Source organism: Eucyclogobius newberryi, unplaced genomic scaffold (genome assembly GCF_026437365.1).
Source record: "Eucyclogobius newberryi isolate DKJ021-1_F unplaced genomic scaffold, fEucNew1.0.hap1 SCAF_14, whole genome shotgun sequence".
Classification (NCBI taxonomy): domain Eukaryota; kingdom Metazoa; phylum Chordata; class Actinopteri; order Gobiiformes; family Gobiidae; genus Eucyclogobius; species Eucyclogobius newberryi.
In genome coordinates this window covers 22,118,958-22,133,623 of record NW_027315768.1, presented here as the reverse complement: position 1 = coordinate 22,133,623, position 14,666 = coordinate 22,118,958, and the positions used below count along the sequence as shown (strand labels likewise).

Genomic DNA, 14,666 nt, shown 5'->3' with positions numbered 1-14,666 from the left:
CATGTTTAATTACATTCACAGGATATAGTAAAAGCTCTTGAAGTGACAGGTTTCAGCAAATTTACTTATTAGCTAACTAAAATGTCATTTATAACCAAATATTAATCTGACTTTTATGACTGCAGGGGAAAAATGATAAAAATCCATTTTTGAAGTAATTCATTCATCATCTTTTATTGAAATATTTAAAAAAGATTAAAACATTGAAGTGCAGCATGCCTACAACTATGATAAAAGGTGACAACATTCAAGAGTTTACAAGGAAAAAAATACTATTTACATTGAAACATGGACAGCTGACATGTAAACACAGAGAGGGTCAAGACTTTCTGTACATTTGTAGAGTTTAACAATAATTTTACCATTTATGTTTGTATAAAATGCCCACTATTAGGATCATTAAAAATTATTTCAGCACAACAAATTGTGCTTTGGCTTGGATTTCTAAAAAACATACAAATCTTTTCAGCCCAATAAAAATCCCTTATTATTTAAAATTAAATTGAGGAAGAGCAATTTGGAAGTAGAAACTGATTGAAGGCTAGAATTTGAAGTCAGTTTTCTGGCTGTCCTTGGCAAACAAATCCTTAGAAAAATGTCCATTGTCCTTCAGAGAATCAGTCTTATTGTGATTGGCTGTGTTTTGATAGGCGCGAGTTCATCTCCAGCACCACAGTCTTCATCATGTCGGCCAACTGCTGGTGCATGAGGAGGAGCTGCTGAGGAGAACAGTGGCACAGCTCCTCGGGGCTCGTCCTGCTGTGGAGGAACTCGAGCTCTGACAGAAGCAATGTGCTCGGGACCTGATCGTCTGAGGTCTGAGCTGCAGAAGAGGGGTCCGCGGTCACAGAAGAGGCACCAGAAGTGTCCGCGGTCACAAAAGAGTCCTGCTCCATCTTTTCCTCAGCAGAGACGGCATCAAACACCAGCTCTGTGGCTAAAAGGAAGACCCATGTCTATTAAAGTTGTATTGGCAAAGAATGGTTTAGGATTGATCTTTTCTCAAAACAAACCTAATGCATCAGAAGCTGGGGTTTTCTGGTCCTCGTCCTGGTTTTGAGCAGCGCTGCTTTCCTCCACTTCAGAAGTCATCCGCTCCATTTCATCAAAACTCTTCAACTCGTCACCGCCTCTGCCCTTTCGCTACAAAAGAAAGGTTTACGTCAGACACAATCAACTTACACGGTCATTAACGTATTCTACATTGACAAACCTGCTGTTCATAGATTTTCAAAGCTTTCTTCACATTGGAAACTTTTGGTGATCGAATGGGCAGAACCTTGACTTCAGGTGGAGTTAGAGCGCTGAGGTCACCAACCGTTTTGATATTTCTGGCTCTAACAATTTGTCCAAATCCACGGGACCTGAAAAATACAGCATTTTAGTGAAAAAAGAATAACTCCGCACTGAGATACTCTGCCGTCTGCACTCACCACATGGTGGAGGCGATCTGAGGCAGCACAGCCTCCACAGGAGCCGTGCAGCCCACCAGAGCAGGGTAGATACAGTCTTTAGAAACAGGACGAGGTTCTTGACCCAGTTCAGAAATCTGAAGACAAAAAACATATGCCATTAGGTTTGTGCTAATTTATTAAGTGCAATAAATGACTTTTGGTGGTTATGTTTAGAATACCAGGCATTTCTTAGAGCTCTTGTAGCCTGGACTATTCAGATTCCTGGGACTCAAAGTGATTAAGCCTTTAGTGGGTGTAGTGACAAACTGAAAAGAGACGGAAGACTTTTTGAATAAACATTTTTTGGCTGAAGAGTGATCACACCAACTGCTTTTACTTTAGGCTGTGGGATGCTGCCGACGCCCATCTTGGTCCTTCTTGGAGAGCTGGTTCTGAGAGCAGGGCTGCGGCGATCAATATCATCCGCTAGTTCCTGATGCTGGATTGGATCAGCAAATGACACTCTTCTTGACTAAAAAACAAATATTGTTAGGGTTATCTTAACAAAAAAGTAATTAAAGACCATAAACGTAGCTTACCTTGACCAATGGTGAGGGAGTTTCCACCTCCAGCGCCCTCTTCTGGGCCTTCTTGAGAATGCTAGTAGATGGCGACGCAGTGGGAGACCATGTTCCTTTGGCCCGACTGACCGGGCTCTGTCCAACCTCTGGTCCTATGATTGCCTCCAGGTCCATCTGCTTCACAGGGGAGGCTGGGGGGCTATGGTCAGCTGTAGTTGCAGAGAGCACCTCCCCGGCAGCATCTGTTGTCCTAGTCATTTCAAGCCCCTCAGACTGTTCCACCACATGGTCTTCAGTCTTCTCTTCACTCGCCATAATCTGGACGTTGTCTTCCAAGTTGTCCTGAATGGGTGTAATGCCTTCGATGACCTCTAAGGGTTGGCCCTGTGACCCCACTGTTTTAGTCTCCTCCTCCTCTGACAGTTCAACTGCAGCGGGGTCAGAGGGTGCACACAAGCATTCAGCACCAGTTTCATTGTCTTGTGCTCCAATCTCAGCTTCAGAATCACTAAGGTTTTCATTTAAATGTGTTTGCTCCTCTTCAGCTTCATTCACTGCCTCCGCCGCGACATCCAAAGACGCACAGATATCCTCCTTTACAGGTGATTGTGTTTCTTCAGTGGGTAGTTTAGTTTTCTCCTCAGGCTCTTCCTCCGTCTCTACTGATGCAATGTTTTCAACCATATCCAGATGACTACATTGTTGTGAAGAGTCTAAATTTGCAACTTCAGAGTCCATTTGCTGTTCCTCAATGTTACAAGGCAAATCTTGGTCTTTCTTTGACACAAGATTTTCAATACAAAGATATTTTTCTACATCACTTTCCACCACTTTTGCATTTGTTTCATTAGTCTTTAGCTCAGATATTGCAGATTCCTCATTTTTTCCAGTATTTTCAGAATTTTCAATTGCAATAATTTGGGAATTATCCATCTGTGATGCTTCCAGATTTGCATTTGAAAGGTCATCTCTACTTTTATCCTCTTTAACATTTGCGTCTAAAGGACTTAAAGCGGGAAGTATTCTTCGGGGCCTTCCTTTCCGTTTAACTGTTGAATCAGACTTTTCTGACGTTTGGGACTCAGACTTCTGCTCTGGCAGTGCAGAGTTTCGCCGTGAGGACCTCCTGCTTCTGCCCTGGGACGACTCAGAGTCTAGCGACTGCAAACTGTCTTGGGATTGTGCATTATCTGGTGTAGAGCTAGACTTTGCAGAATCTTCCTGCCCCTTGCTTCTCCTCGTCTTGACATTGGTCTTTGTGTCAGCTTGTGAACTGGTTTTTGACCGTTTTCCTTGGTCCTCAGGAGTCTTCGTTTCAGCAGAGTCGGACAAAGCCTTGCTCCTTCTAGACCTGCGTCGAGTTTGGCTTTCAGAAGAGGAAATGGACTGGGAATCTGGACTATCTTGACTAAGCTCTTCAGCCATTTGCATCTCAGTTTGAGGCTCACTTTTGGCCCTGGTCCTTTGAGAATTGACTTGTAATGGTTCAGAGCCATCACTGGGTGGATCCTTTGCATTGAAATCATTGAGAACATTAACTTGTGTACAGTCAGACTGAGAAGATTTTGCAACCCCTTTCTCAAGCTCAACGTTTTCAACAGCTAAACAGTCTGGTGTGGCACTGGGGCTTGGTTGCAAGTTGCTAACCATTTCTTTTATTCCAACCACTGCCAGCGAGTCTGGTGATGATTGGGGTTTGCTGTCATTTTCTTCCTCCAACTGGCTTTCAGTCTCATTTGCACTCAGTTCAGCCTTTTTGGTTGCAGTTTTATACTTCAATTTATCATCCATTTCAACATCAGGTGTTAATTTGCTTCTGTGCAGAGATCTTCTCATGGACTGGCTTTCATTTTCAGACTGCGAGTCCAAGTCAGTTTGGCTAGACTCTCTCAGACTTTTTCGTTTTGCAGGTTTATCCATGTAGTCCTGGGAACTGCTAAAGAGTTTAATCTTCTTTCTCGTAGAGTTTGTTTGACTCAACTCCTTTTCTTTTTGAGATCTTGTTCTCAGCCGTTCTTTGCTACCATCATCCTCCACAGATTTGCTTCTTGTGTTGCGTCTAACTTTGACAGAGCTAGTTGGAGAATCTGCCTTGACATCCCCAGCAGAGGGTTTCCTTTTGAGTTGTGCAAATTTCTCATCCCGCTCTTCAGGATCTTCTCCCGGCAGCAGCGGCCGAACCCTCGGTCGGCTGGATCGTCTTGGCGAGTCAACATCAGATTCCTCCTGCTGTGGCGACTGGCTTTCCTGAGAGTATGATTTAGCTTTGGTCTGCATTTCAGTTTGTGTGTCCGGGATCATGTCCTCTTCCTCAGTGGTGTCACTTGGAAGTCGGTCAATCAGCTTCACTCCTTTCATTTCTTTCCCATCTTTAGGCAGACGAGGAGATTCTGGTGTACCATCATCTGAGGTTTTTTCTTTCTCAGTTTGCAAGTCTTGTGTGGTTGAACTGTCTGTTGTGCGAGGAGTAGAGGGAGAAATCTTTTTGCCTTTTGATGCTTGAATTACTTGCCCTGTGAATCCACTGCTGGGGCTAGATAGTTTGCTTTCTGCATACATCTCCAGAGTGATAAAGGACTGACGCCTGCTTTTCTGTGGTGTACCCGATAAGAAGTCTGAAGACATATTTTGGCTATCATTAGCTGACGACATATTTTGGCTATCATTAGCTTGAGAGTTTGCTTCTTTACTCGTTTCCTCTTTCTGGACCCCCTCCTCCATAGACACATCTGTGGACTCGGGCACAACCTCATCCTGCTGATCACCGTCACTTGATTTTAGAACTTCTAGTTCAGCTTTTGGACTTGCAAAGTCTTGAGTCTCCATTGCCACAACTTCTTCAGTTTCTCCAGCTCCATTTGTTGGTTCGGTAGTAGAAGCCTAGAAAACACGTGCACAAAACACCAGAGGTTGAATACAGGAAATTCTTGGCAAATACCCACAGCCCCAGGTGATTAGTGCCCTCATTCAGTTTGCCCAAAACATGCTGGAACTATTAAAACAGCTGGACATGGTTCAGGAAACAAGCAAATGGCCCTTTAATCCTAGAATTGTCAACATACAATATTTCTTGTATATAAGAATATAATGAAATGTTTGTTTCTCTTTAGATTAAATCTTTAAAAAGTAGACTGCAAACACAAAGACAAAAAACAAAGTCTTATTTTTGGTCATGTTTTGATATTTGACATTTAAAATTGCAATATTGCTCTAAAACAACTGAAGTCCTGTGACTTCCAGTTTCAAAGCTGTTGGGATGATGTTTAGGATAACGCGCTGTAAAGGAATGAAAATTGCCTCCGCAAAGGGCTGTGCTTCCGGATGCAGATCAGAGCGGAGTGCATTTTCCCCCATTTGTGCCAAAATGGCAACATTAATACAAATAGGAGTACAAAATAGGGTAATAAGTGTGCATGGGGGGCAGGGGAAAAGTCACTGAGTAATATTTATTCTCCTGCATTCAAGAGACCAAACGCATGAAACGTCCCAAATACAACTTCAAGGAGGTTTAAGGGGGAGGGAAAACAATTATAATAGTTAAAATTTAGCTTAAAAAGTCTCCTCTAGGCATACTAAAACAAGAGCATGTTTGTGTGTCCAGTACCTTCATAGAAGCTTTGTCGTCTTTGGAAACTTCACCCACTTGCTCTGCTGGTAATGTGTCCCTGAAAACAATACTGGATGTTTTTTTTGTTTTTTTTACACCAAGAATCAGGATGAATCTGAAAAGTGGCTTCATTTTACCCATAATCCTCCTGGCTTTGAGTATACTGTGTGAAAACGGTGGTGTCCAAAGATGCATCAAGGTTGTTGTACATAGCAGGGATGTCCACTCTGGAATTTTTAAAACACATTGTAAAAACTAAGCCTATATTTTAGTTATAGATAATTTTTTTTTTTTTTTTTTTAATCTGACCTTTTAGTTTGCTTCACTTCTTTTTGATGTGCTGTCAAAACTCGCTCCTTTGTCTCTGGAGGGATGAACACAAAGTCTACAGATGCCTCTTCCTCCAGGACAATTCTGCGAGCAGGTTTGGGGGAACCAAAATCCAGTTTTGTCTGAAGAGGAAACGGGAAAAGGAATGAATGATGACAAAATACCAATATGTTGAAAAACACAATGCATTATTATTTCAACTTGAGTATGACAGGCCTAACATAAATATTTGGGAAATGGTTTCGTAACACTCACTGAAACTAGTTTTGATGTTCTGCTGGAGGTCTGATCCTTTGCCTCAGGAGTCTTTCCCAACAGTGAATCCCTCTTTCCCACAGAGATGGGAATACCACTCAACTTTGTTTCTAACTGAGAGCATTCAGACTAAAAAAACAAAAATCACATGAGAGCAAAACATTGGTGTGAAGATAAAATGTGACTTTTAGAAAAACTATCTTACAGACTCTTGTCCACAGAGTTCATCAGGGACACTGACCACTTCAAAACCAGGAAGGATGATGGGCGTTTTCTTCTTTACCTGGCTCAAAACAGGCCTGTAACAATTTCATAGATGAGCGTCTCTTATCAGTCTTGTAGCAGTCAAATACACAAGTTCACTCACTTGATCTCCTCCGGGTAAATGAGGCTGACTGAGTTTGCAAAGGAAGCGTTCCAGAACTGTGTGACTGTGGTTCTGAGGTGCTTGTTTTTATGAGAGAAAAGAACACACAGCAGAGGACACAGCAACTCCAGCAGCTCCGTGTTATAGGCCAGAGTGGACCGGGACTGTAGGCAGCTCAGGACCTCAGAGAGGAGCTTCTCCAACTGAGTATAAAAGACAAGTATGAACTTTAAAAGCTGCTTTACTAATTCTTAAAAGTATTGCTCATGGCTTTGAATGTGAAACATACTTTAGTCACAAACTGTGAGGTGAACTTGGCTGGTTCAGTGGCTGCCTGTTTGTAGAGCTGTGAGAGTGGCTGAACCACAGCAGTAAGCAGCTCGTGCACAGCATTGGCCAGGACCAGATTAGTGAAGAGCGTGGCCAGGACAGACACCAGTGCTGCTCCGGTCGACCCGGACGAGGTTTCACATGTGTCCAAAAACACATTTAGACACTGAACCACCAGAGACTGGAACGTGGATAGGTTCCCTAAAACCTTGGTCCTCTTTTTCATCCAATTCACAGGAGTGTGAGGAGCTTAAGAAACAAAACAAATAAGTCTAAACTTGAGTTGTTAGGATAATTTTATGATTCAAAATTAGTATTATGCTTACACTTGATCTTTTGCTGAAAATGAGGTGTGTACGGAGTGAAGTCCACACACTCTACAATTACTTGGAGAATATTCAAAATCACATTTAATGTTGAAGGAACCTGAGAGACAGAAAACAAATGGTTTAAAATAATTACGACAAATATTGGTCAGGCCAAAATGTCAATATTTCCCCCAAATTTACCATAAGAGTGTCCTTGTCCAATGCAGCAGCCATCTTGGTACAGAGCTCCTCACAACAGATGTTCTCCTCTGCAGTGACCACCAGAGCGGAGCAGCGGGCAAAAACCTGGTACAGCTTGGACCACATGGACAGCATCGACTTTTGTGAAGCCTGGACGTAGTTAAAATGGGTTAAATTCAATATCCTTGAAAGGCTGATGTTCGCTCCTTCTAATTGGACGGACCTGTTGGAGGGTCGAGTCATGTAGGAGGTGAGTAATTGGAAACATCAGAGCAGAGTACATGGCGCTGAAGTTGTGCTCCAAAGCGTCACCTTGGTTGACCTCATTAGACTGCAAGAAAAGTGTTCACAATTTGAATAAAAGCCAGTATCAATTATACAATTTCCCACCATAATAATAATAAATAAAATGTTTACGTGTGCGACCGTGTCTGTTAAGGAGCTGACCACAACACTCCACATCTTCCACAGCTGCTCTTTGTTCTGAATAGTCCCTGAGCTCCGATTGATGGCACTCAACACTGCCTCTCCAAAAGCCAGAGGGGAAGTGGGCCCAGAAAGACCACAGCCCACCAGAGTTTGAAGGCACTGAATAAACCTACAAACATTCAATTATAATAAACATGTCTTTATAAGTATGGTTAGCCCATACATAATATATACGGTATATACACCCACCTCTCATCTTCAACATACGCAGACAACATGCTACTGTCATAGAGGAGTTGGATTAGAAACAAAGCTGGTGTTCCCTGAAAATAAAAATATTAGATTTACAAATTGCAGGTATACAAACTATAAACCATAAGAGGACACTCACATTCAAAACATCCATTTTCCCCACTTGATACGAGGCAGAGCCCAGAACTCTTGGAGAAATGCCTTTTACAGTTGCCTCAATCAAAAACTGTGGCACAACACATGAAAAAAGTGAATTAAAACAGAAAAAATATACAAGTTCTTAAAGCTACAGCGCGTCTTACCAGCACTTTTTGTGACGGTAGAGCTTCAGACGAGACAATACTCTGAAGCGCCTGAAGAGTGAAAGTGAGCACTTCACAACCCTGACGATCTTTTTTAGAACCAACTGAATCAAAAGATAAAAGGTTAGGTTAGGTTAGGGTAACAAAGGTAATAAGGAAATGTTTGGTGAATACATTAAGATAGGCATCATTGGGAACAGGCCCCTCAGACTTTTACGTCTTCACAAAGTCCACAAGAACATGGACTCTCCGACTTAAACTGACAACAATGTTAGTGGGCTGCACATTAGATGAGGGCGAGGTCTTATTGTTCTTCATCTCAGTGACGGAGCCCAATGTGAATGCTCTATGTGGCGCTGCCAGGCAGGACTCAAAGCTCGAAGAGGCTGCGCTCACAGCAGCGGCCACAATGCATGTTATTTAGAGAACCAATAAATATACAATAAATTGACTCACCAGATTCAATGGAGCAATTAACATACTGAACAAGACTTGTCCATAAAAGTGTAAGAAGAGGCTCTGTTAGGCAAAACAAAGAGTGGTGTTTTAAAGATGAACAATAAAAAAAACATTTAATGTTTAAACGGGTGGAGTGATATTGAATGCACCAAAGGAGCATTAATTTACCAGGAGCGTCTTTGCCGATCTCAATAACTCCATCTCTGACATATGCGATGAGCACAGCTGCATGTTTAGTAAAAGAAGAAGTGCCAGAGAGAAAGGGGTGCTTCAGGGGCTCTGGAGGAGAAACACTGACACTTTAGTCAAAAATTTTTGTTATTATATTTATCCTGGTCAAGTCTCGTACCAAGGCTGAGATTGAGTCTATTTTTTTCTGCAGGAGCTATAACCTCTGGGCCCATGAAATAGTGCAGGAGCATCTCCAGACCGAGCAGCTGGATGGAGGGGAAGACTGACTGACCGCTGATGCTGGAGTTTAGGCTCATCCGAGGAGTGGTCACTGATGTATTCAGCGCTGCTGTAAGCAAAAACACAAACTTTTCCCTCAAATGTATAATGTACTCTAAATGTGTCATTATCGTTCTTGTACAAACCACTCTTGGGAGTGTTTGGTCCTCCAGTTGGAATTCCACCTCTAGACGGAGTTCCAGGGACTGAGACTGACTCGCAGCCGATTGTGCTTTGGAGCAGAGGAACAGAAACCTGCAAATATTGGACAATTAGACAACAATCAGCTTTAACACTTGTATATATTCAATATGATACCAATGGGACAGCCTGCTGTTGATTATTTCAGCTGATATCAATATTGGTGATATTTGTCATGGCGTTGTGGCAAATAAAAGAAAATTTGACTTGTATTAAATCAATTCAATTAAATTCTGTTGACTGAACAACGTTTTTAAGGTTAAGAATATCCAGTTCTGAAGTCCGTTCAGAACTGAGGCTATAAAGACCACCTAATTTTCACTTTTCTAACAGATTACAAAATAAGTAATTTCTTTGTTTTATGAAGATTTTTTAAAACATACAGCAATATCTTCAGTTTAATTTTTAACATTTAAAATAAATCTGATGCACCGAGGACAAACTGGAAATGAGATGTGGGCAAACAGACTGGGACTTAGGAAGAAAGATATTATGAAAGCTAAATATTGGGACATTTTCCAGCATCTGAGGATTCAGATATATGAAAAAAAAATATGAATTGTCCATCTCTAAAGAGCAAAACAAACACAAATACAAATACACTTTTTAAAATGCAAGATCATATTGTAGTGTAGATAACACTGACTGAGTCAAAGTTGGGAGCCAAGTTGGGACCAAGTTGAACCACCAGGTACCACCAGACTTCCACTTTAGTCAGCTGCAGCGGCTCAGTCTTGACATTGATTGACGAGAGCGGCTGCATCAGGAGCTTTAGACGTTTAGAGCTGCATAGAATATCTTCAAATTACAGAAAGACGGATTAAAATCCAGAAGATATTTGAATATTACAGATTTTATAATGTGATGTCATGTTACTAACCTGGATTAAGGGCAAAGTTGTCTATTAAACTCTTCCAAGCAAGAAAAGCGATTTTCTTGATTGTTGGAGATGAGCTACGGAAACCAAGCTCTTCCAAATGCAGCAAGGAGTTGATAAAAGGACCTCCTTTGTGTAAAAGCTGAAAACAGAGTAAAGTGATGGTTGGATCAACTGCTCAAACCAACTATTATAAAAATAATAATAATTTACCTTTCCAAGTAATCTTACAAATAAAGACCAAAGTTTCAGTACATTAGTTTCATTCTTCGGCACAAAAAGCTTCTGCAATTCTGGGATCAATTTCTGTGAAAAAAGATTTAAGAAGTCATAAAAATGAACTGAAATTTAGCAGACATTAGAACAAATTATGAAATGCGTTCTCTACGCAGTACTTACAGTGGACATCAGTGGTTCAATAATAGCAGCCACTTGTATCTGTTTTTTAAGTAGTAAAGGCATGCCCATCTCCATCGCGGCTGCAGCTCTCAGGCGCACTTTAGAGGCCGAGTGCACAACCAGAGGGATGATCAGCTTGGCCCACCGCACGGTACCCTCTCCCATCTGTACGGGAACCTGCTCCAACAACCTGCAACGACAATATGAAGTTTAAAACCGCTTTCTAACTAAAATGTTGTTATTCACGTATAGCTGACTCTACCGGATTATAACATTTAGAGCTTCATGTTCCATTACGACAGACTGGATGTCCTCTCTACTCCACACACTTTCCAACGCGCTCAACACTGAAGGCACCTAAGAAGCAAAGAAGCTACATGTTAAACACAAAATGACAGATTATTATGTATGCTAGCCAAAAATACACACGCTTACTTTTGTTGCAACCACTTTCGAAGGAAAGTTCTGTTTGGATATTACCCATAATGATCTGGTGCATGTATTCTTATCGGCCGACTTCATCACTAAAGAGCAAAGTGCTGATAGGATCTCTTCTGCTAAGGTTTCTGGAAATAAAAAAAGCAATCACCATGAATAGATGAGTTACGTTTACATTGTCAATGTAAAAATCTGTTTATGTTTAATACCTGTCGCTCCTGAGACAACGTTAGAATGATAGACACAGAAGCCCAAAGCCTGGAGGGCAGCTTGGCTTAGCTCCACATTTGTACTAATTATATGAGCCTTTAAATCAAACAAAACATTATGAATCCACTAAATATATTGTTACTCAACAGGATTAATACAAAATGTAATGCTTACCAAAATAATTTTACCCAAACGGGAAAAGTGCTTTTCAACTGCAGGCAGAAACTGGCGTCCTTCCTCTCCGCTCAGTCGGCTGAATACAAATGTCAAAGTTAGTTGCGTGTTTGCGGTTATACTTTCTAACAGTTGGGTCCTACGTGGCGATGGTGAGGTAGGCGTCTGTCTGACTGGACTGTCCCGCAGCGCTGTCCTCCAGCGACTCGAGCAGAGGCAGGAAACCGCTGTAACCTGGAGGATTCGCCGTCGCCATCATTATGACTGCTCTCCGCACGCACTGAAAAATACGGCAAAAAAGGAATAGTAGAGTTTGAATGCCAAAATAAAAAGGCATAAACAACAACAAATTCCCATGTGGGTGGCGAGTATATCCATTCTGCAAAGTCATTGTTTATAGTGACAATATAATATATGTACTAAACCAGATGAAGAGACTGAATTAATTAAGTTTTCTATGCAGCTCTTGTGGCAGTGTAGCCCACAAAAAATACTCTTTGGGACAGTTCTTATCGAATATTAGTGTAGCTAAATCACAAGGCAATATCAATCATATGCCAATGCAATTTGAAATACAAAAAGTAAGATATTGTAGAATGACATCAGAATTTGATGTGTTGACATGGAGCTAAATAAACTTAAACACTAAACCATATTACTCTCAACAAGTGAAAAGAAAAAAGAAGCCATCACCATCACATGGGAGCAGACCTGTGGCCCAGGAGCAGGCTAATGCACAGATCACAAACTATCAAATGTGTTTTCCTACAAGTACAAGCGCTAACTGGTGTTTCAGGCTCGTACTGAAGCTAACTGAAAGCTATAGAGAAAGTTTGCTGCTGCTTGATGAAGAAAAACTTATCAGATGGACCTATATTAGTGGCATTAGCATTAGCTGCATGCTCAGGCTCCAGAGCACAACACTGTCGTGAAGACGGTTCTGGAACACAACAGTAGCGGCCCGCAGTATGTCGTCTTATGTTCGAACAGTGTGATTATTTGGACAAACTTTGGGATAAGTGACAAACAGCACTAAAGTGGCTTCGGGGAGTTACATGATACTTACAGGAGCTGAGATCACTACATGCGCCGCTGCGCCGCGCCTCGGAGCAGAAACAGGCACAACTCCTGTGAACTCACGCAGGATTTACACCCGATTCTGAATAAAGAACGTTTTGTGAGGCTTTTTTGCCGCTTTCTTTTGCTGTTGGGTCTGGTAGTGTTGTTCCCCGCGAAACCACTGGCGCCAAAGAAGCACGCCGACGTACAAAATAACCTCTGACCCCAGCGCGTCACTACGAACCCGCCCACTTCTCCTTATATGGAGCGTTTCATGATGACGGCACAGGGGGAAACATGGACATGTGGAAAACATAGAAATAAATAATAAAAACATTATATAAATGAATACATTCCTGTCATAGGTTCTCTATAAATACTGTGGCATAATTTAGTTTTACAAACATATTCAGTTTTATCTACTATTTCTTTCTATCTGCATCAACTTGATTTTTTATTCTCCCAACCCTCCAAAACAGACTGCTTTGTTATCAAAATTAACATAATACAAAAAGTGAAGAAGGACATGATTTCTCTGGGTGGAATGTGAGAGTGAATGGTTGTCTGTATGTCTATGTCTCTAAGGCCCAAAGTCACTGGGATAGGCTCCAGTCACCCGCGACCCCTAACGGGAACATGCTGTAGAAAATGAATGAATGAACAACACAAATAGTGTCACAACACCATATGTTTAACAGGTTCAAATAGGCTGGTAATACATGTAGTTGACGATGTTAATCGTTAACTGAGATTCTGGAGCAGGACCACGCCTCAACCTCTTACTCCTCCAGCAACCACACCTCCACTCTTTAACCACACCTCTAATTACCCAGAAGCCCTATATATACAGGCCTATCCCAGAATCTCTTGTTGTCTCTGCTCTCTCGACCCCACCCCTCCCCATTTCTCTATCACCTTCACCTTAACACATCACCATTAGGGATGTGTACCGGTACACAGGACCAGATCCGGACTTGTAAAAATGTTTCGGTTCAGGTCCAAAAAACCCGAAACCCCAGTGATTCAGTTCTTGACTCATAAAAAATCTAGCACTCACATTCTATATCCTTTACGTTCTAGAATCTAGACCATCCTAAACCTTCCATAGATTGCCAAATTCGTGCTGGAAAAGACGTAAACGCTGACATCGCTGTCAATGGCGCGCCCGGAGCCATCGGCGATGTTCTCGTCTTCTCCGCGGCAGAAGTTGAAGCCGGCGAAATTAGTTTAAAGACGCGAGAGATCGAACATTGAGGTGGCAGCTGTAAGATCACTGACTTTATTTGAACCGTTTTATGCCGCTTGTGCCGTGTTTTAGTTTAAGACGCTTGTTAAAGGAGCGGGTTGTGCTTTGGTTTGGGTGTAAATAACAACAACTTGTAACTAATATGCATGGATCTATTATATTATCAATATGTATTGACCTGGACTCCACACAATAACAATGCATTAACAACAGTGTTAAAGGAACATTTAAAACCAGATAATGCTTAACGTTAGGGTCTCTACAATATGAATGAAATAACTGTATTATGTTGTGGTGTGATGTAGTTAGCATTTATTTCAGTGGATTAATGTGCAATATACATATTTATACATCTAAGTAAATACTAAGTCAAAGTAATATTGTTTAATTGCTGGTTTCATTAATTAGAGCTTATATTTTGTAATAGTATTTTGTATTCTACAGTTGTTAAATATGGTCTTGTGTTTAATGCTGTTAATATGATGTATTGTGTGTTGTGTAAAATATGTTTGTATTGGCCAATGGATCTGCAAAATTAAAGAGTGGAAATGTATCTAAAGGCATTAAACTTAAGTGTGGGTGGACCCCCTTCAAGTGTGGGGAACAGCCCAGTCAAACCAGTAATACACTTGACACACATAGTATCAGCTGAAACAGCTGCCCTAATACCAATACTCAACTTGCTCTTGTTCGGAAGTTGTTCCTCTAGTAAAACACATGAATATGTGTAACTGTTACGCTATAGTTTAGCAGCTAACTAGTAGCTTGTGATTTGTGAGTTGTAATTTGTAACTTCT

General features: G+C 41.4%; 1 protein-coding gene across 1 annotated transcript; it reads right to left on the bottom strand.

Moving 5' to 3' along the window:
* Nucleotides 1–155: 155 nt before the first annotated feature.
* Nucleotides 156–12,806, bottom strand: rif1 (replication timing regulatory factor 1). The gene is made up of 35 exons (XM_072445009.1): nt 12,631–12,806; nt 11,708–11,844; nt 11,565–11,643; nt 11,390–11,486; nt 11,178–11,308; nt 11,005–11,099; nt 10,743–10,932; nt 10,557–10,649; nt 10,347–10,485; nt 10,113–10,264; nt 9,412–9,520; nt 9,165–9,335; nt 8,984–9,094; nt 8,813–8,875; nt 8,357–8,460; nt 8,194–8,280; nt 8,052–8,125; nt 7,791–7,971; nt 7,597–7,704; nt 7,374–7,523; nt 7,191–7,290; nt 6,824–7,113; nt 6,535–6,737; nt 6,373–6,466; nt 6,168–6,296; nt 5,892–6,034; nt 5,720–5,809; nt 5,580–5,640; nt 1,994–4,855; nt 1,792–1,926; nt 1,634–1,720; nt 1,434–1,549; nt 1,214–1,364; nt 1,014–1,143; nt 156–937 (listed from the first exon to the last, which is right to left on the bottom strand). Exons 2-35 carry the CDS (start codon nt 11,821–11,823, stop codon nt 624–626), a joined length of 7,155 nt encoding a protein of 2,384 aa, XP_072301110.1. The 5' UTR covers nt 11,824–11,844; nt 12,631–12,806; the 3' UTR covers nt 156–623.
* Between the last annotated feature and the right edge of the window lie 1,860 nt (nt 12,807–14,666).